This window comes from Scyliorhinus canicula, chromosome 17 (assembly GCF_902713615.1).
Source record: "Scyliorhinus canicula chromosome 17, sScyCan1.1, whole genome shotgun sequence".
Taxonomy (NCBI): Eukaryota; Metazoa; Chordata; class Chondrichthyes; order Carcharhiniformes; family Scyliorhinidae; genus Scyliorhinus; species Scyliorhinus canicula.
Window position 1 is genome coordinate 64,847,035 of NC_052162.1, and position 23,007 is coordinate 64,870,041.

The window sequence follows — 23,007 nt, forward strand, 5'->3', positions numbered from 1 at the left end:
ACCAGCTGAAATTTTGCACCTCCATGGAATCTTCCACCACGCCAGCAGGAAGTCAGACCATTCTGTTTCCTGATCTGTAAACGTGGTGTGCAGCCATGTGGGCGATCTCTTTCAGTTACCTCCCCTTATCTGCCATTCGCCTCAGTTTTTGTCACTCGCACCGTTTTTACTCCTAGTTGCAGGAAATATACCGCACTGCAGATGGCCCACACACAAAGGAAGAGGTTGCATCACACAAAGCAAGGAGTGGTTGTGTGGCGAGATGTTAGGAAGGGGGGGGGGGGGGGGGGGAGGGGAGTCAGACGAAGGTCAATTTTGGAAGGGGGGGCTGGTTCTTAGGAAGGGCAACTCTGCAGTATAATTTGGATAAATGCGAGGCTATCCATTTTGGTAGCAAAAGCAGGAAGGCAAACTATTAGTGGCCATAAATTAGGAGAGAGACACCAGTTGCTGAAGGTCAGCATGCAGGTGCAGCAGGCAGTAAACGAGGCAAATGGTATGTTGGCCGTCATAGCGAGAGAATTTGAGTACAGGAGCAGGGTAGTCTTGCTGCAATTATGGAGGGCCTTGGTGAGGTCACACCTGGAATATTGTGTGCAGGAAGGATGTTCTTGCTATAGAGGGAGTGCAGCGAAAGTTTACCAGACTGATTCCTGGGATGAGGGGACTGACGTATGAGGAGGGATTGAATCAGTTAGAATTGCTGGAGCTCAGAAGAATAAGGAGATTTCTCATAGAAACCTACAAAATTCTTACAAGACTAGACAAGGTGAATGCAAGAAGGATTTCCTGATGGTGGAGGTGTCCAGAAAAAGGGGTCATAGTCTGAGGATAAGAGGTAGACCATTTAGAACAGAGATGAGGAGAAATATTTTCACCCAATGGAAGGTGAACCTGTGGAATTTGTTACCACAGAAATTAGTTGAGGCTAAAAAATTGTATGTTTTCAATAAGCAGTTAAATATAGCGCTTGGGGCAAATGGGATCAAAGGATATGAGGGGAAGGCAGGATTAGGATATCGAGTTAGATGATCAGCCATAATGATGGCAGAGCAGGCCCGAAGGGTGAATGGTCTCCTCCTGCTGCTATTTTCTATGTTTCTATATCTCTATGTTTCTATGCATGTGGGGTTGTTCATGTGTCTTTTAAATATGGTGGCTGGATATGACAGTGGGGTGGTCCACTTCCTGCCCACCCTGCCACAAAATTCAACGTGAACCTCGTGGCTGAATATTACACAATTTGGTGGGTTTACCCGCTACACCCTGTGTCAGGAGTCCCTCCGATGTCTCTCCCCCACCCCTCCCACAATGAAACTTAGTTCCAGAGTGGAGGATTCCACCATATATAATTTTTTTAATACAGCGACCAGAACGTCACGCAGTACTAATGTGGTCTAACCAAGGTTCAATACCAATTTCGCATAACTTTCCTACCTTTCAATTCTATCCTTCCAGAAATAAAAGCTTGTGCTTGTTTTGTTATAGGCCTAACCTGTGGCATAACTTTTAGTGATTGGTGTTTTTGAAGTCCAAGATCGCGTTCCTCCTCTATTCCGTATAGACTTGCACATCTAACTAATAATAATAATCTTTATTAGTGTCGCAGATAGGTTTACGTTAATACTGCAATGAAGTTACTGTGAAAATCCATTCTTCCGACTAAATTACACAGTCTCACATTCATCAGTGTTAAATTTCATGTGCCAATTATTTTCCATTCAGTTATCAACACAAGCCATCCTTATGGTCTCATTACCAACTTAAAGTCAAACTCTCGACAGTTTTTTGTCGCAGAGTTGTACCAATCAGAGAATGAGTTGAGACTCCCTAAACCTTATTTTGTATCATCCTTACAACAATCAGAGAGATCTCTAAGCCATCAGTATGGGCGGGATTGGAATCCATGGGATAAAGTTTAAGGCCAACAGGACAACTGATTTAGCCAACTAGACCTATTGGAATATATATTTGATATCTAGCACAACATTTTCATGTAAACAATGCGATGCACCACTATTCATGCTTAACTGTTAGACAGAACAGATCATATAAAGAGAGGTGAAATTAATACCCACGTGTCATAAACATTGAGAAGCCAATTAAGACACATGTCCACAGAGAGAGGCACGTTAACGATGATCCCACGTTCCTGCTCGAGGTGATCATACATCGCGGTCAGGCACTGGATGATTTCCAGAACATCGATTGTCTGGTCACTTTGTTGTAGTTTGTACTGCGTGAAGATGTTGGAAGCACTGGCCATGCTCAACAGGTCCACTGGCAGTAGATAATGCAAACATAGCAAAATGAACAACATGAAACACTGGATGAACAATCAGAGAACAACTTAAATAAGGACAGTAAAGGATTTTGGGGACAAACTGCTCAGGTGTTCTCCAAAATGAGAATGAATTGCAGTTAATGTTCATAGCGGTTAGCCCAACAACATTTCATAAGAGGGTCTCCTTAGTTCTCCTTAAAGTAAATACATTGGAGTATGATAGCCTGACACATTAATTTTTAATGTCCCCGTTCAAATCCAGTAGAGGCTGATTGATGCTTTTAAAACTCCAAATATTTGTGAGACGAGGGGATGAGGTTTTTTAATTGGTACATGATGACTATTCTTTTCTTGAAAAACCTCTTGCTTTTAAGGTTTTTTTCATCCCATTCTCTTCACTTTCATAGGTTTTCCCGTGATGGGCACACACGGACACTTCAGCTGGGTGGCATATTTCCGGTCCTCTGCAAACCCAACCTTGAAGTAATTACAAGACAGCAGTAACTCTTCCTCCGATATTCTCTTTACAAGAAGGAACTGGGTTCAGCTCAGCACGTCCACAGGGCAACACAGCTAGTATTAAGATTACTAGAGAGGAGGTGCTGCAATTCTGGACCATACACTGGCCATATGCCTGGGAGCTAAGAAGCCAATAATACAGGCTTGATTCGGTAGCATTTTATCAAGGCACTCACAGCATGTTGCCCATGATTGACAAGGGGCTGAAATTTCTTTCCCTTTGTTTTTCTAAACACTTAAACTACCTTATGGGGAATTGGCCTTATAGATTTAAATGAGCTAAGTGTACAATTGCTGAGCAGGCTGTGAGCAAGTTAAGGGGAGATTGTGCAATCGTTTAAAACAGATGAAGGTGAATCAGCAGCCCATTTTGCATCTTCGTAAACTAAAATGGAAATTTAAATTGGGAGCGATGATTGGCAATTACTTGTTTTTCAATTTGCATTGAGACAAGATATAGCTGAAAGTGCACGAGGTCCATCAAGTTTCAGCAACTCTTAATGAGCATTAAGTAGGCTTCATTGTCTGATATTATAGGACCCCAATGCCAGAGGCACTCCAGTGGCATGAGCATCACCGTGTTTGCGGCTTGTAGCCCACATGGGCTTCTGGGCAGACCTACAATTGGACCAGACATCAGACCGGGGATTAAGGTAGAAAACAAGTTTGAGAGCTGATAAATGTTATTGCAAATCGGGTTCTGAATTCATTTAATTTTATTAATGGTCAAACATAGGTTTCTATGAGCTGAAGACAAGGCAAAGTATCGCCTCAATGCTGCCTGGCCACTGGTAGGAATGCAGTTCTCTGTGAACATACACCAAGGTTTTGAAATGAACCAGATATACTTACAACGAAGTGCCTTCTGCACACGCCTCAGCTTCATGGCTGTTCTGTAAGCTGAGAATTTGATGTTATTCAGCGCAGCTGTTAGGAAAAAATCGAAAAGTACAAGATTTCTATTACCTCACATCATTGGCCTTTGTGAGAGGAAATAATATTACATTGCTCAAAGATTAATAAGTAGTGACTGATTGAGTATTGTATTTCCACTGATTCAGCAGCAAGAGGAGGAAATGGATCTGAAAAGTCATGCTGCAACAGTCGACATCAATAAGTTGAGTTACTTTTACTTTTTCTTGCTATTCATATTTCAAAGGGGTTTCCAATTAATAATTGACTCACAGAATGCCAAAATGCTGCTGTGAACATCTGTAATAAAAACATACCTTTTCTTGAAATTTAGAGTACCCAATTCTTTTTTTTCCAATTAAGGGGCAATTTGGCGGGGCCAATCCACCTACCCTGCACATCTTTATGGGTTGTGGGGGTGAGACCCATGCAGACACGGGGAGAATGTGCAAACTTCACAAAGACAGTGACCCGGGGCTGGGATTGAACCTGGGTCCTTCTGCCTCACCATGAGGCAGAAGTGCTAACCACTGCGCCACCATGCTGCTCCTAATAAATGCACACCTTGAAGGACAAGGTTGTATGAAAAATCTTACCAAGTGACTGGTACAGTTCGGTCATCTTTGGGTGATCCCAGCACGTTGTCTGGCCCTGGTGACTGAAAGAATAAAGAAAGCACATTGGAGGACAACATTTTTTAAATTTTGTTTAACATCTCAGGAAAATAAAGTAAGAGGATTGATTTTTGGGTCATGATTTTGATTTACCTATGGTGAATTGTGATGCGATTGGATGAATTGAAAAACTCATGGGTGAGAGGTACAATAGTTAAAAGCCAAAAACGGGGCCTTTATGAACAGGTGGGATTCTCCGACCCCCTGCCGGGTCGGAGAATAGCCGGCGGGCAGCGTGAATCCCGCCCCGCCGCTCCAATGCCGGCTGCCAAATTCTCCGGCGCCGGTTTTTGGGCGGAGACGGGGATCGCGCCGGTCGGGGGCCGTTGGCAGCGGCCCCCCCAGCAATTCTCCCGGTCCTGATGGGCCGAGCGGTCACCCGTTTTTGGCCAGTCCCGCCGGCGTAGATTAGTCTAGGTCCATGCCGGCAGTATCTGGTTTGGAGGTCGGCCTACGGAGTCTTCGGGGGGGATCCGGCCCCAGGGGGGTTCACACGGTGTCTTGGCCCGCGATCGGGACCCGCCGATCTGCGGGCGGGCCTGTGCCGTGGGGGCACTCTTTCCCTCCGCACCGGCGTCTGTAAGGCTCTGCGATGGCTGGCACGGAGGAGAAACCCGCTGCGCATGTGCAGTAAACACGGCAGCGGTTCTGCGCATGCGCCAGAACGCGCTGACGCTCCTGTGCATGCGCCAATGCGCGCCGGCCGGCGAAGGCCCTTCGGCACCGGTTGGCGTGGCACCAACCACTCCAGCGCCGGCCTAGCCCCCAGAAGTGTGGAAGATTCCGCACCTTCCGGGCAGCCCAACACCGGAGTGGTTCACGCCACTCTTTGGTACCGGTACGGCCTGCCCACCGATTGCGGGAGAATCCTGCCATGATATATGAACAGATTGAGGAGTTTGGACAGCAGTGTAAAACAATTACATTTTGTGGGCTATGTTCATCCACATAAGGAATGTCAGTGCTGGAAAAATAATAAAAGATCCCCCACTCCTTCACATTACTGCAAATGCTGACTCAGTCCTAAAGTATTAGTCCATATATGACCTAATGCTATCTCACCCTGGTGGGTGTTTTTCACAGGTGAAGGTACAGAGTAACAAGAAGCCCCAATGAAGACCAATCCTGTCCTTGCCTCAAAACTATCTTCCAGCAAGAATCATTGCATAGCAATGAGAAACACAATAAACATTGACATTTCATGCCTTCACAGCTCAAGGACACATTGATCAACACTAGCACAACACCCAGCACTGTGGTCAAGAGCCAGCAAAGAGCAAAGGTTTAAACAATATGGGGTGCATTTTAAAAAATATATATTTATTAGGATTTTACAATTTTGTAAACAATGCAACAAAATTGCAAAATAAATATAGCGCAGTAAGCATGGAGAAAAATTGCTCCACCTACAGGAATACAGAGGAGACCAGGCGAACAACATTATAACTGGATCAGTACAATCATTAGACATAGCTGGATACCTCTATTAGTTTCAGCCGAGAACAAGGGAGAAACAGAATGAAACAACAAAAACATGTAAAATAGTGCACACCCTCCCGCAACGCGTCAATCCACAATTACCACTAGAGTTCAGGATGAATTTTCCGTGCCATGTTCGGGCTCACACTAATATATATCTCCCTCAACTCTAGCAGTACCAAAGGCACCAATGGTCCAGCCCCCTCTCCTCGGATACCAAACCTGTCGGCCCCCATGCGGGAACCAATCAATTCTTTATACCCACCCTTACAAAAGAAAAGAAAACAAAGAAAATACATGAAAACCCCAGTACTAAAGGAGAATTACATATATACAACACAACAGAACAGGCCCCCGTACAGAACGAACATCATTCCATACATTTGTATAGAGAGAACAGGCAACAACATGTTTGGATTCTGATCAAGTGTTCAAGGCCTACGAAGAAAAACAGAGGAAAAAGAGCTCGAGTCACCATAAGTAAACTGCAGAATAACAATGGACCAGGACCACCCAACACGAGGAAGAGAACAGGCCGCTCATTCAATGCAAGAAAGTACATTGTTTTTTGGTTGACATCCTGTTGCCCCCCCCAGCTCAGCTCTGGGCCCCGGTGCACCGAAGAAGAAATACCCACTCTCTCAGGACGTCACTATTCTTAGAATCTCTACAGTGCAGAAGGAGGCCGTTCGGCTCTTTGAGTCTGCGCCGACTCTTGGAAAGAACACCCCACCTAGGCCCACACCCCAACCCGATCCCTAGTAGCCCCACCTAAGCTTTTGCGCACTAAGGGTCAATTTAGCATGGCCAATCCACCTTACCTGCACATCTTTGGACTGTGGGAGGAAACCGGAGACCCCAGACATGGGGTGAAAGTGCAACCTCCACACAGTCAGTCACCCAAGTCCATAATTGAACCCGGGTCCCTGCCGCTGTGAGGCAGCATTGCTAACCACTGTGCCACCATGCCACCCATTAGGCATCTTCAAGAAGAGACATCCCAAGTTCCAGGAGGCACTCGAATACCAGCCATAGCATTGGACCTGGCCTAGTCCAGCAGCTCCCGACTCACAGGAATCAATACACCCAGGACCTCCAGTACACCCAAACACCCCCACCCCAGGCGGACCCGCATCTCTTCAACTGCTTCTATGGCAGGGAACCACCGCCATTTATACTAAAAAGAAAGGATGACTATGCTAGCCCCAGCTGGGGAGACGCTGCCACTGAAAAGTCGAAGAATCATCAAGACACCCAACAATTAGGCACCCTGGGAGGGGGGTGGGGGGAGAGGGAAAACCAAGAGAGCCTCCCTTGAACCACCGGATCAGACCAGGATTAATAACTGCACCCTGCTCATCCGGATGAAGAGAGGAAGAAATAGAAAACCCTTCAGGGAAGAACGGCCAAACTGATCTAGAAATATGGAATCACCCAGCACTGTCAGCCACTACAGGAAGGATACTATCTCTCTCTTTAACAGACGAGCCAAGGATTAACCAAACCCACCTCAACGTGCGTCATCACTCAATTCTTCCATTCTAACAGCTCGTAAAAAAGTGTCCCAGAGACAGTATCACAGTGGTTAACCATGCAGCCTACGTCGCTGAGGACCCCCTTTCGAATCACTGTTTCTGTCTGTGTGGAGTTTGCACATTCTCCCCGTGTTTGCATGGGTTACACCCCCACAACCCAAAGATGTGCAGGACAGGTGGATTGACCACGCTAAATTGTCCGTTAATTGGAAAAAAAAAATTGGGTACTCGAAAAAAAAAAAGAGACCCAGAGGGAAAAACTCTAACCTAAAGGACAAATCAGTTTGATCGATTGATTTATTGTCACATGTACCGAAGTACAGTGAAAAGCATTTTTCTGTGGCCAAGGGAACGTTCACAGTTGACCCAGGACCTCAAAGATCGGTTACTCTGTGCTCTGTCAAACCTCACCAGCAACATCGCCACTGCAAGCTGGGACCCACCCCAGCCCACTCTGACTGCCATGATCATAGAATCATCGAATCAACAGTGCAGAAGTTGGCCATTCGGCCCATTGCATCTGCACCTGCCTTCGGAAAGAGCACCCGACTTAAGCCCACACCTCCACCCCATCCCCGTAACCCACCAACCCCTTTGGACACTAAGGGTCAATTTAGCATGGCCAATCCACCTAACCTGCACATCTTTGGATTGTGGGAGGAAACCGGAGCACCCGGAGGAAACCCACACACGGGGAGAATGTGCAGACTCCACACAGACAGTGACACAAGCCGGGAATCGAACCTGGGACCCTGGAGCTGTGAAGAAACAGTGCTAACCACTGTGCTACTGTGCCGCCAAATCAGGATTTTCTGCAATTTATCGCGGCACCTCTTCGCAAAACACCCAATCAGGATCCTCCAGGGTCAGAGTGCAAGGCATATAACCCAAGCAAAGACAAATCTGAAATGTGCTTCAGGATAAAATTAACAATTAGATGAAGACGAGCAGGACTTCCGGTGACGGCGGGCGGGGAGGCAGCCACACACTGGAGGGCTACTGCTCTGGAACAGAAATTTCAAGGTTTTAACGCCTGGTCCCAGGGGCAACGGAGGCGGAAAAAGCTGTAAGAAGGCACAGGGAGGAGAAATGTCCAAGTATGGGAAAAAAACGGCCGTGAAAAAGGGGGTTAATGAAAGTCCGCCGGTGAGTGGAAAAGTCAGCGCAGGAACTGTAAGGAAAGTGGAGGCTGGGGAACCAGGGGAGGCCGCATCGTTCACAGCAGAAGAAATAACCAAGGTGATGACTGTGGAACTTGAAAAACAGTTCACAAAGCAAATGGAAGCGATGAAGAAGGCGATGGGGGCGGCATTGAAAGCGCTGGTGGAGGAGGCGATTGCCCCGGTGAGGGCGGCGGTATCAAGCGCAGCGGTGGAGGTGCGGGAGCAAGGTGAGATACTGAAGGAAGTGGAAGAGGTATTATCGCAGCAGTGATCAATTCACCTCGATGGGGAAGGAACTGCGGAAGGTGATAGAGACCAACAAGGGTCTGTGAGCCAAAATGAAAGACCTGGAAAACAGATCCAGGCAGCAGAATCTGAGGATCGTGGGTCTGCCCGAAGGGGTAGCAGGCCCGAGGCCGACTGAGTATTTTGCAACGATGTTGGCGAAGCTATCGGGGGAGGGGGACAATTCCTCTCGATAAGAACTGGATCGGGCTCATCGGTCGTGGAGACCTATACCAAAAGCGAGTGAGCCGCCAAGAGTGGTAACTGTGTGTTTCCGTTGGTACAGCGTGAAGGAGAAGGTCCTGTGCTGGGCAAAGCAGAAGCGGGTGGAAGGGCTGCGACTATCGGAGCCTGGTAGAACAGGTTTTGGTGAGTCTAGCCGGGGTGAAAAGTTGGGAGAAGAAACCGAGGTTGGGGGGAGGAGCTTACAAGAGGAAGTGGAAGGGAGGATTCTGGGAGGGTGGGTGGGGGGGTCAACAATTCATAGAACATAGAACATAGAACAGTACAGCACAGAACAGGCCCTTCGGCCCTCAATGTTGTGCCGAGCCATGATCACCCTACTCAAACCCACGTATCCACCCTATACCCGTAACCCAACAACCCCTCCCTAACCTTACTTTTATTAGGACACTACGGGCAATTTAGCATGGCCAATCCACCTAACCCGCACATCTTTGGACTGTGGGAGGAAACCGGAGCACCCGGAGGAAACCCACGCACACAGGGGGAGGACGTGCAGACTCCACATAGATAGTGGCCCAGCCGGGAATCGAACCTGGGACCCTGGAGCTGTGAAGCATTTATGCTAACCACCATGCTACCCTGCTGCCCCAATTCATGGGTGTTATTCACGGTACTCTTTCGGGGATTGGATGGAGTTGAAAATTGGGGGGGTTTGGGGGGGGTGGACTATGTATGTCAATGGTGACCACAGGCGATTCCTGATTCCTTTTTCTTTTTCCTATTTTTCCTCCTTGGGAGGTTTAGTTTTATTTGATGCTTATATTGTCAGGCGGGCCGTTGTTTGGGACGGTGGGAGGATGGGATCGTTGTTGTTAATAAGGCGATTGACACTGTATTTGTTACTGTTGACTGTTTATTGGTGGGGTGTAAATTTTGAAGAAAATGTGAAAATGGAGAATAAAAATATTTTAAAAAAAAGATGAGCAGAGCCAGTGCTATGCTCATATCAGATGAGCATGGGATTAATTTTAAACTTTAGTCGCTAGTTTACAGCAGATGAATCAGTTGGGCCACCCGTTTCCCCCCTCCTCTGATAATCAGGAGAGGCATGGCCCAAAACCACTTCTGTCAATCTCCAAAAGATCAAAATGATCCCATCTCGATCTCACAGTCGGCTGTGCAGGTTCTGACTCATGCTGGAGCATTAGTCCATATATGCTGGTCACTCAATAGCGTCTCACCCTGGAGGATAGTTTTCACATGGGAATGTAAATATATATATTTAAATTTAGAGTGCCCAATTCATTTTTTCTAATTAAGGGGCAATTTAGCGTGGCCAATCCACCTACCCTGCACATCTTTGGGTTGTGGGGGCAAAACCCATGCAAACACGGGGAGAATTTGCACACTCCGCACGGACAGTGACCCAGAGCCGGGATCGAACCTGGGACCACGGCGCCGTGAGGCAGCAGTGCTAACCACTGCGCCACCGTGCTGCTTGGGAATGTAAATATTGATTATTAGTCAGCTAATGTGCCACAAGAAATCCTAAGTACACACCAAGCCACTGGCGGAACAATTTCTTTAAATATCATCTTTTACATGTTAAAAACCACTTGCTGTTGAAAGCCTGCACAAAATGTACACACTTCTAGTCAAGTCAAGAATGGATTAATACGTGACGCCACCATTTCCTAGAAACTGATCATTGTATAGGTATTAACATGGGTCCAGAGAAACATTTTGTATGGCTCAACGATCAAACAATGGCCATTGGCTGAAAAATTATTGGAAACTTTAGAGGCTGATGAAAACTCATGACTAAATGCAAAAAAATGTACATACCCCTGAAATATCATTCCTTCAGTTCTCTCTGATCCTCATTCTCTTTCATTTGCATGCAAATTGCTTTTACAGCTGGAATAAGCCAGTTTACCATGAAAACTCTGGACTGACCTGGCATTTCAATATAGCAAATTCTGATTTTGCTGTCTGTCTGAGCTTGAAATTTTAATGATGTTTTGAATTCAGGATTATTTTTTCTTCCTGGACATGCCTAAATAGGCTATCTAGTAAAAAAACTAAAATTGGAAAGGTAACTGAGTCAGCTTGTGTTACTTAAAGGAGAAACCTTCAGGGAAGTCCGAATGAAATGAATTGGTCCCCACCATGTACTGTCGGAAAAATTGTTACAAAAAGAGAATGGGTGCAATCGACCGGCTGTGTGGTGCCGGGAACTAACGTTCTTTAACGATGTACAACCGCGACCCCAACATTCTCTAGCTCTTGTTGGTGCCACCCCATCTCCCCCCCCCCCCCCCAGTATTCTCTCAGTGATCCTCTATATGCTGAGCCCTCTGTGCTCTACTGCTATGTGTGTTCCCATGGTGGGCACCAGGGGTGGGGCAGCCTGCTGCTTTACCCCCTCCCATGGCCTTTGATGCCCCTGGTGGGCGTCCTCCTGTGTTGGAGGGCCCCGTGCGACTTGGTGCCTTGCTGTGCTGTCAGTGTGGGGGGTGGGGATGTACTCGGGAGAGCTGGCTACCACCGTTGTCACCCTGTAGAGAGGCTCTGGGTTAGGTTCCAGCACTCCCTTCTTCCAACTGGTGACCATAGGTTGCTGGGGGTCACTTTGGGACACAGCGGCAGCTAGATTGAGCTCCGGATGCCCCTGTGTCACCTGGCTCTGACAGACCTGGCGGCTCTCCAATGTCTGCACCATAGCATTGATGCCCTCAGCGATACCCCTCTGGGATCGAGCCATGCTCTGCAGTACATCGCCAATGTCTACCTGCATCTGTGACAAGGTCCTCAGTGACCGGGATGCTCTGGAGCATCTCAGCGATGCCTACCTGAGACTGGGATATGTTCTACAGCCCCTCGCAAAGTTTCACCTGCATCAAGGACACGCTCTCCAGCGACTGGAAGATGCTGTCTACACCCTCAGCCATGGCTTTGGACACCACCACTCATGGTGCTGATATCATGCTCCAGGCTTTCCATTGCGGTCACCATCCTTGCAGTGTTGGCCTCAGTGCCACGCACTGTGAGTGCCATCTCCTGCACCCATAGCTTTGGTGACTCCTCCAATCGGTTAAGGACCCGCTGGAGTGTCGCTCACATCCCCCCTCTGAATCTCACTGCTGCACCCTATTCTTTGCATCAGCTCCGGGATAGCCTGCCCCAGAGGCTCAGCATCTGACTGGGATCCAGCTGGGTCCTGGGAGCAGCAGACCTCTGACTGCTGTGTCCCTTGGTTGTTCTTGCCTCCACCTGATGCGCATCTGGAACTGTTTGGTGATCACCAGATTGTGCCCCTGAAGCCTGTCCACTACTTTCGCCATTGAGGTGTGTGTCTCTGCGCTGGTGGGGGAGGGATGACAATGATGGTGGCATTCTCAGAGCTCTCTTCCGAGGTGTTCTCTTGGGTGGTGGGGTGTGGCCACCTTGGATGGACCGGCACTGTCCGATAGAAATCCTATGGGAGATTGGACGTGTGGTCAGTGGGAGGGAAGGATCATCACGCTTTCATGAACAACTCACATGTGACAGGTCATCTGGGTGGGGCCGGTGGATGCTCACCTTTGCATTGCAGGCTGATAGCGACGTTGGTGACCCATCTGTTCTCTGCCTCCGGTGACCTCCAGGGCCCTTTCCTCATAGTGGGTGAGGAGCCTGAGGTCCAACACCACGCCACCCGTCTGGGTCCTTTCCCGGCTGTTGTGGGCCAACCTCTTCTGCAAGGTGACAGTGGGGGCATCGTGAATCGCACACTTCATGCATTGTGGGTTGGGTCGGGGCGGCATGGTGGGGCACAGGCGGGTGCATCACTGCTGGGCACGGATGGGATGTTTTGGTGGGTGCAAGGGTGTGCTGGGGCACGTCACAATCTTGTGTTGGGGGGGGGAGGGGGCGTGGTGCCAGGCGAAGAGACGGCAAGGGGAGGTGCAGGACCACTGCCGGGGTTTGATGCCAACTCACCCTTACGGCCCAGTGGTGGTCGTGAGCTTCTTGCGGCACAGGGTAGCAGTCCTCCTGGTGACATTCCTCGAGCTGCCGGCTGCTGCCACTGCCTCCCAGGCAGCACAGGCTGACCTGTGGTTCACCCTCCGACATCCTTAGGGGAACTGTGTATTCCATCTGGACCCCACCCCAACCATCAGTCTGGCCAGGTTGGCAATTCCGAATTAGTGCCCTAATTAACGATAGATACCAGTGATGGCGTCGCCTGGTCAGCCGTCGGAAAACACCTGCCGATTTCCGCTCACTACCACACTTCAAACGAATTTGGTTAGATTGCGCCCAATATCTTGGAAATACACATTTGATTCACCAGTAATGGAAAGAAAAAAATGGAAATCTACATGTTGTCCCTGCAAACTCTATCTCCCAGGTTCTTTTCTCCTGATACTAAGAGGTTCTTCACTGTATGTTCATTTCTTTTTAAAGTTATTCCCATTAGGCAAGCTGTATTTAAAGTTTATATTTCCTCCAGTTGTGGTTGTCCTTTGGCCTTTCCCACCTTATTTCCCACTGATGCCCCTTCCTGTCCACTTCCAATCCTTGCCTGTCCAGCCTTGCCATCATGGACCAATTTTTGCCTCAGGTGGGAGTTAGGTATATCTCTGATCTTCTCCTCTTGTCTCCCCCAGGGCTTCCTGTGCTCATTTCAGTAGTGAGCCAGTACTAAGTACCTAATGTTGTAGGTTGTGGGCATCATCTCGGGAGATGGTGTCACTTCTGGAATGAATATCACCTGTTGTGGCTATAGGAGCCTACCGATGAGTAGCAGTCCTTTCCGTAGATGGTACGGATGAACAGCGTTGGCCCTGAGGTGGACTAATGATTTTTTTCCTTCTGATGGGCCCTCTGCCATCTGGTCACTTTGTTCGTCCTCAGCTTTTTCCACACCCTTCCTGACTGCTGATACCAGTCCTCAGTTTAACCACTTTAAACTAACCAGGCACTCTGTTCAACAGCAAGGGCTTCCCAGTGACATCCGCATTCTCAAAGTCATCCTCAATGCTATATAAGGCTGTTTGCAAGCGTGACCTCAGGTTGACTGGGTGTCGATGCATGGGAAGTGTCTAATGTGCTAATAAATAATTTGACAACTGTATGATGCAAGAATGATGAATATTTAGAAAACTGCTGCTTAGATGCAATTGCTGTTGCCATGATTTCACACATGACTATTTTGAAAGGTATTATATTATAAAATTATAAAATTTTATAAAAGGTTTAGAGGCAACAATGCTATGAGGGGTGAGTACAGAAAGCTGGTGGGAATGGAGGAAGGAACAGAAATTTTGATAAAGAGATGAAAAGGCATGAAGAAGTAGGGGTGGGGGGGGGGGGCGGGAGAGAGAGAGAAACAAAGCAGAAGAGGGAAATGTAGGCTGCTATTCGCAGAGTGTACTGCACTTTTTTATAAGTCCTTCCTGGGATGGCAAATCTCGAATATCTTTTAAATCTATCAGAGCTATGATTACAACAGCAGCAATTTTGGATGTGTTCATGTGAATGGAGGGTGGAAGACGGGAGGCTGGCCTGAAGAACACTGGAGTTGTCCAGTTTAGAGGTAACAAATGACATGGATGAAGGTTTCAGCTGCAGGTGAGATGGGGCAGTGGCAGAGATGGATGGAGCTACACAGATCTACCTGTACAAACCCATTTGGCTGTTTTCCAATTTTTTTCACCAGGCGACTAAGCACTTTTTTGAAATATGTTTCGAAATAAAATTCTGATTGTAATCTTTAGTACTGAACATTTCCTTTTATTTTGATGCAAATATGTTACTTCATTTACTCCTAGACTGATCCCAAGATAGCTATGCATGTGAAAAGTAATTCAGCCAATGTAAATTAATCCATCAACAGCCCAAAGTGCCTTCATTACAGCATCTAATTGTTTCTAAATGATTCCAGGGCCTTTGTCCAATAATTTCATCTGGACGTCCATTCCACATACTGATAACTTCTGTGTGTGTGAGGACGGATCTCCTGATACCAGTCCTCAGTTTAACCAGTTTTAACTAACCAGATAATCCACATCCTACACACACAAGTTAAAGTATTGTTTGTATATACCTTCACCATTCACTTTGTGTCATTAAAAACCTACATAAGTTCACAGGTGCCTTGTTTCTGTTGTCATACTAGGGAGATATTAGGAAATTGGGTCCAGAAATGGGGTCCTAGACATAACAGGCAATTTAGGGGTTAAAACAAACTGAAAAAAAAAGAATCTAGGAGCAGAATCAAAGTGATATGCCCACACTTGGCTGAGTCACATGGGCCCATTCAGAATTAAACTCGTTAGGGAATGTATAAGATGATTCACTTGAGATCTATTGTCATTCGGTGCAACCTTGTTTGACAAGCCATTGTCCCATTTTAGAGACTGATGACCCATTTGTCTGTCAATGGAAGGCTAGGTGCAAAGGAATGGCATAGTTCTGATCTTTTGTATAAACAAGCCACAATGGCCAGGATTCACATCGCAACGTCTCGCGAGATTGCGTAGATCCCAGGAGCGGGGTCTCCCTGCTTCTATCAGCCATGGTGAGCTGCTTTTTGGGTGCAGTTTGGCTGTATAATTGCGCCCAATGTGTCTATGACCATTTGCAGACTCCTTTTGTCCTCTTCACAACTTACTTTCCTACCTATCTTTGTGTTATCAGTAGAGTTAGCTACCATACATTCAGTCCATTCATTCACATCATTGATATAAACGGTCAATCATTGAGGACGTAGCATTGATCCTTGCAGCACTCCACATGTCACTTCTTGCCTATCTGAAAAAGAAAGACCAATTTTGCCCCCTCTATTTTTCCTGTTCACTAACCAATCCTCTATCCATATGTTACCCCCTGCATATGAGCACCTTATAATGACCTTTGATGTGCTGTTAGGGATGAAGTTTCAGGATTTTGACCCAGCAACAGTGCAGGAATGGTAGTATATTTCCAAGTCAGTGGTGAGTGCCCTTGAACGGGAACTTTCAGATGGTCATGTTCTCGTGTATCTGCTGCCCCTGCCCTTCTAGATGGTAGCTGTTGTTGGTTTGGAAGGTGCTGTTTGAGGAGCCTTGGTGCGTTCCTCCAATGTATCTTGTAGATGGCACACACTGCTGCAATTGTGCATCAGTGGATGTTGGAGGTGGTGGAAGGGGTGCTAATCAAGCAATCTGCTTTGTCCTGGATGGTGTCGAGCTCCTTGGGTGTTGTTGGGGATGCACACATCCAGGCAAGTGGAGAGTATTCCATCCCACTCCTGACTTGTGCATATGGATGTAAACTGTTGGAAATAATAAATGTAATGCATTTCTGAGAGGGCTCTATATATATCTATCTATGATATAACCAAGTGACACTAATTGTGTGCAAAGACCAGCTGTATTATTTTGTGTGTGGAAAGCTGCATACTTTGAGGATGCTTCCCCAGTCACTTGGCAGGAGGCAATTGTTAGCAGGAGACAGCAAGCAACCTGTCTGTTCTGCTACATTTGCAAGCATCCATGTTCCTTGCTAATGAAGGTTTCTACTGTCTTTGCCAAGGCAGATTCCTCAAAATAACCTGTAACAGAGCTTGTAACTTGCTTATCTGAATCTTCCCTGTGAATGCTAGTGTTCTTTGCTGCTGAGTGGCAGGCCACAGATCAGACAGGTTTTTCCACACAGCAGCACCAAATCCAAAACTCAACCCCCACCAGACACAGGGGGCTGTGGTTTATGCCCCAACCCCCATTCTCATTACCGATGGGGAGGATCCCATAAAATGCTTTGTTGTTTGCCTATCTGCCTGCCACTACCCCCACTGCAATTTTACCTGTGGCAGTGGAGGTATTGGGCAATAAGGCCCTTAAAATGTGGCTTTTCTAGGCCATCAAGTCCTGGGGTGGTACCTGAGGCAGGATGCTACCACTAAGTCACAGGACTTCTTTGATTGCTCAGGATCTAACTGCAAATATCATGAACAATTCTTTCTCTTCAAGTATTGTTCCTCTCTCCTTTAAATCTGTAGTCATCACCACCTCCTCAAAAAGCCAGGACTTGATTCCACCGTCATTGTAACCTACCATTCTATCTCGAATCTTCCCTTCATCTGCAAAGTCCTTAAACAGGTTGTCACCTCCCAATTTGCAATTGTATAAGGTGTTAGTGTGGCCACACCTGGAGTATTGTGTTCAGTTTTGGTCTCCTTACTTGAGAAAGGACGTACTGACGCTGGAGGGTGTGCAGAGGAGATTCACTAGGTTAATCCCAGAGCTGAAGGGGTTGGATTATGAGAGAGGTTGAGTAGACTGGGACTGTACTCGTTGGAATTTAGAAGGATGAGGGGGGAGCTTATAGAAACATTTAAAATTATGAAGGGAATAGATAGGATAGATGCGGGCAGGTTGTTTCCACTGGTGGGTGAAAGCAGAACTTGGGGACATAGCCTCAAAATAAGGGGAAGTAGATTTAGGACTGAGTTTAGGAGGAACTTCTTCACCCAAAGGGTTGTGAATCTATGGAATTCCTTGCCCAGTGAAGCAGTTGAGGCTCCTTCATTACATGTTTTTAAGGTAAAGATAGATAGTTTTTTGAAGAATAAAGGGATTAAGGGTTATGGTGTTCGGGCCGGAAAGTGGAGCTGAGTCCACAAAAGATCAGCCATGATCTAATTGAATGGCGGAGCAGGCTCGAGGGGCCAGATGGCCTACTCCTGCTCCTAGTTCTTATGTTCTTATGTAAATCCAGCCCCACCTATCCTGGAACTCCATGTTTGAATCCGTCCAATCATATTTCTGCTCCTGCCACAGTACCAAAACAGCGCTTATCAAAGTCACAGATGACATCCTATATGTCTGTGACAAAGTAAAATATTCTTCCTCATTCTTCATGACCTGTCTGTAAATTTTAACACAGTAGAGCATAGCAGCTTCCACCAATGCTGTCCAGCTGTGTGGCACTGCTGTAACCGGATTCCATTTTTATCTATATAATTGAACCTGGGACCTCGTCCCACAGTCCAAAGATGTGCAGGTTAGGTGGATTGGCCATGATAAATTGCCCTTAGTGTCCAGAAAAAAGGTTAAGTGGGAGTTACTGGGTTACAGGGATAGGGTAGAGACGTAGGCTTGCATGGGGTGCTCTTTGTAAGGGCCGGTGCAGACTCGATGGGCTGAATGGCCTCCTTCTGCACTGTAACTTCTATGAACTATCTGGAAATCACTCCCTATGCTCTCCAGTCTCTCTACCTCACTTTCCCCATTTAAGTCACTTCTTAAAACCTACCTCTTTGACCAAGCTTTTGGCTACCTGCACTAATATTTCCATATGTGGTTCAATGTCATATTGTGTTTATAAGGCTGCGGTGAAGCACCTCAATGTTTTATTGGGTTTAAGCTATTACATTACGCTATACATGTAAAATTTGTTGTTTTGCTGTTGCTGCTGCTGCTCATGTTAATACTCCTCTTTCTCTTTATCTGACGTTCAAGGTAGTGCTACATAAGACGTCTCCTGCTGCACTGAAGGCTGACAACAGAGAGGTACAGACTGTTATCTACCCTGGGGTAACACGGACTGCAACTGGATGCAGTTGGACTGTAAAGCAGACACCAAACTTAGACGTTGGTTCAATACGATTTATTGAACTTTTGTAACAGTGCACACAGCTAGCTGTGGGTTGACGCTCTACTACTCTAAGTGTACTAACTCTAACTAACTAGACCAGACTAGCTCTGATCCACGTGTAGAAAGTGCTGACTGATATATACACCCTGACTGTCACTACAGTTGTCACCAGTGGAAAGAGGCGGAGTGCTGATGCCTTATGTGTTTTATAGTAGGAAACCCCCCTCTAGTGTTCTGTCTGGTGATTGGTTGTGTTCTGTCCTGTGTGTTGATTGGCTCACCTGGGTGTATGTCACTGCCTGTCTTTACCTCATGATGTGCATGGGTGCATATTATGACATAGATCAATCTTGAATAATGTTCAAGAAAGCGGAAATGCACTCCAAAGTATTGGAAAGCACCTTTACAGCAGTGAAAGCATACTTTTAGAATGAGTCCTGTGAGCAAACATTTTTCACTTAGGCAAGAAAGCAGGTGTCCTGGTTCAGTGTTTAAAGGCATTCCAGCCCTGTAAATTTCATAGTCCTGCCAATCCCCACTCTGGTCTAGCCTTGTCAAACCTGGCGAGTTTTAGACTGTTCGGAAATCTGTGCGTTGCCAGTTAAAACTCCGGGTTAAAAATGCTTTCAATTGCATTTTTAAAAATGCATTTAATGCTCCAGACATGTCACCCCTGCGTGGGATCTCTACTCGGCTTCATATGTAATTTGGTTTAATGCAGAAGTAAGTGGGACCATGTCAGATTTCCAACATACCAACTTAAAAACAAAAATAATTGAACCATCTGCAAACAGCCGTGCCTCCTTGCAAGTTAAAATTCTGCCCAAAGTTTTCAGCTCTCTCCAATTAAATGGAACATAATCAAAAGGACCTCAAGAAATTTGGACAGAAGCAAACAAACTAAAAGGATTTTAATATCAGTCACCAATGCTCTGAGACAATTTGCAAGTTAAATGAGATATTGAAAGCACGACTCTCCATTTGTGGGACAGGAGAGGAGTCTGTTGTCTCGGAAACACTTACTTGATGTAATACGGCACTTTGTTTGGTGAAATGGCCCTCTCCCAGGGAACCTGGACAGAAGCTGAAAGTATGAGTCACACAGAGATTTGGATAGAAAATGTGAAAACAAAATCCACTAAATCATTTAACAGCATAAATCAAAATTTTAGGCCAAATATTTGAATGCCTCAGCTCTTATCTTGAAGTGTGTAGGTGGCTCGCTCAATGATTCAGACATCACAACAAGAGAAGTGACAGCTCACTTTGACTAAGTGTGCAAGGGCAATATGTACATTTTATTATAACAATTCTCATGTTTTACGAGAATTGAACTTGAAAATAATTTTTTGCTTTCAAGAACGGCATCAGTTAAATGTCAGTGGAATGATGCTCAATGTTCACTTCTTGGCAGAAGAATAATCCAGAACAATATTTCAGCCAAACAGCCAAAAGTATGGATTGCTCCACAACATGAACTGTACGGAGCAATGGAAGTACAAGGTATGTAGCAAGGTATATACAAGATATTAGTGTATCTCGTATACGCTTAGAGTAATTAAACAGAGCTGAGAGACAATGGGCAGTGACTTACTCAGAATAGTAGATATTGCTGAGTGACTCAAATGAAGGATGACAGATCCTGCAACTGATATGAATTGTTTTCTATATGCACAGCATCTCATTATGGATAGCACAAAGTCTTGGGATGTGCAGAGTACAGAAATGCTAAACCACTTTGAGTGAACACAAACTTCATTTAATAAAGTCAATCAAGTGTGAGATGGATTATTTGATTATGCAAAAGATATTAAAAATAATTCGCCATTCCACCCCTTAATGAAGTAAACCCACATCATTTTCAACTTGTATTTCATTGAACTTACTAGATAAGAAGTGTTGGGACCCTGGGCCAAAGTCACGGTGAGCATCTTGAAGCTGTTTGAGGCGTTCCTCTATGGAGGTCTTTGGAATGAAAAGCATTAGACATCAGAGTCTGAGACTTAAGACAGAGAAGGATCCACAGTGATTACAGGAAATATTTTGTAATTTCTTTCTGATCTATAATTGTCATGAATACTTTACTAAGGGAGAAACAAAGGTGTAGAAGCCATTTGTCTTACACCCCCAATAATACAAGTCAGATTCTCATCATAAATTGTAAGATTAACCACTTGTTCTGTGTATGGTTTAAAAATTTGTATAAGTGTTGAGGTTTCTTGAACTTCCTGCTTACTTCCAGCAAGGTTGTCCCTTCAAAATGTGGTTGACTCTCAAATGCCCTCTGAAGTGGAGGAGAGTTAGGGACGGACAATAAATGCTGGCCAGCTAGCAATGCTCGCTTCCCATAAAATGAATTTTAAAAATCTCCTCCAACATTCCCTTGGTTATTAACTCCCAGTTCAACATGGCATTGCTAGTGTCTTGGGCATAGCCCCGTTGGGCCAGAGCTCTCTTGGTTCTAATGTTCTTTATCTGGAATCTTTGTTTAAAAAATAAATTCAGAGTACCCAATTTATTTTTTTCCAATTAAGGGACAATTTAACATGGCCAATCCACCCACCCTGCACATCTTTGGGTTGTGGGGGTGAAATCCACACAAACCCGGGGAGAATATGCAAACTCTACACGTACAGTGACCTAGAGCCGGGATTGAACCTGGGACCTCGGCACCGTGAGGCAGCAATGCTATCCACTGCGCCACCGTGCTGCCCCTTTATCTGGAATCTTGCATCTAAAACTCTCTCTCTTCTTGGTTATCACAGAGGTTAAACTCACTGTCACTGGTGTCCTATAGTTATCAAGATTTCTGGAACCTTTCAGCCAGCATGCAGAATTTCAACTGAGCTCTGCTTGAAAGCGATGTTTCCTGCAGAAAGGTTGTTATTAAGTAAAACCTAAAACCCTGCTTGTGACCAGAACCACAATCAACTTTCTGCTTTAATTAACTTCTTAGGGGCTGGTTTACCATAGTGGGCTAAACAGCTGCCTTGTAATGCAGAACAATGCCAGCAGCGAGGGTTCAATTCCTGTACCGGCCTCCCCGAACAGGCGACAAGGATCTTTTCACAGCAACTTCATTGAAGCCTACTTGTGACAATAAGCGGTTATTATTATTATTGTTGACCATTTTTCTATTATTATCTCCCAGGCAACTTGGTTATACGATCAGTTACTGGAAGCAAAGTACTTTATACCAGAAATGATCTCCTTGAGAAACCTGGGGCGGATTCTCCGTTGCCCGTCGTAACGCGGGTTTCCGGCGAGAAAAATCGGTGTTAATCACTCCGGCGTCGGGGCCTTCTTTAAGGCCGCTATTCTCCGTTCCTGGAGGGGCTAGCAGCTGACTGACGCGATACGCGTCAGTTTCACCAGCTGCGGAAGTGGTGAGACCCGGCGTTTTTTGGAGGAGGAGGAGGAGAGAGACAGACCCGGCATTGGGGGGGGGGGAGGAGACAGACCCGGCATTGGGGGGGGGGGGGAGGAGAGACAGACCCGGCATTGGGGGGGGGGGGGGGAGAGACAGACCCGGCATTAGGGGGGGGGGGGAGAGACAGACCCGGCATTGGGGGGGGGGGAGAGACAGACCCGGCATTTTGGGGGGGGGGGGAGAGACCCGGCATTTGGGGGGGGGGGAGAAGAGCGACCCGGCATTGGGGGGGGGGGGGGTTGGGGGCAGCGGCGTGCAGAGAGGGGGGCCGACGGATGCCCGGGGCCAACGCACCGTCGCCCCCCCCCTCTGTACGCCGCTACCCCCTGCCCCAAACACCCCCCCCTCACCACCCCTACCCCCCTCCCCACCACCCCTACCCCCCTCCAACGCCGCCCCCCCATCCCCCCTCCAACGCCGCCCCCCCATCTCTCGCAACGCTGCAACCCCCCACCCTCATCGCCGGTACCCACACACCCCCCTTCTCTCCTCCTCCCCCCCTTCCTTCCTCCCCCCCTCCTTCCTCCCCCCCCTCCTTCCCCCCCCTCCTTCCCCCCCCTCCTTCCTCGTCCCCCCTTCCTTCCTCCTCCCCCCCTTCCTTCCTCCGTTAGTGGGGGGGGGGTGCGGCGTTAGTGGGGGGTGGGGGTGGGGGGGTGCGGCGTTGGAGGGGGGTAGGGGTGGTGAAGGCGGTAGGGGTGGTGAGGGGATGGGTTGGGGTAGGGGCAGCTGCGTGCAGAGGGGGGGCGACGGTGCGTTGGCCCCGGGCATCCGTCGCCCCCCTCCTCTGCACGCCGCTGCCCCTACCCCAACCCCCTCCCCTCACCACCCCTACCGCCTTCACCACCCCTACCCCCCTCCAACGCCGCACCCCCCCCACCCCCAGCCCCACCCCCCACTAACGCCGCCCCCCCCCCCC

The 23,007-nt window shown here is 47.2% G+C and overlaps 1 protein-coding gene across 1 annotated transcript in view; it reads right to left on the minus strand.

Moving 5' to 3' along the window:
• Positions 1–23,007, minus strand: part of drp2 (dystrophin related protein 2) — a 489,581-nt gene that overhangs the window by 69,642 nt on the left and 396,932 nt on the right. The window contains exons 9-13 of the mRNA XM_038775302.1: positions 20,548–20,626; positions 19,685–19,745; positions 4,312–4,373; positions 3,656–3,730; positions 2,079–2,280 (exon numbers count right to left, since the gene is read on the minus strand). Coding sequence (XP_038631230.1) covers positions 2,079–2,280; positions 3,656–3,730; positions 4,312–4,373; positions 19,685–19,745; positions 20,548–20,626 — 479 coding nt within the window. The remainder of the gene's footprint in view (positions 1–2,078; positions 2,281–3,655; positions 3,731–4,311; positions 4,374–19,684; positions 19,746–20,547; positions 20,627–23,007) is intronic.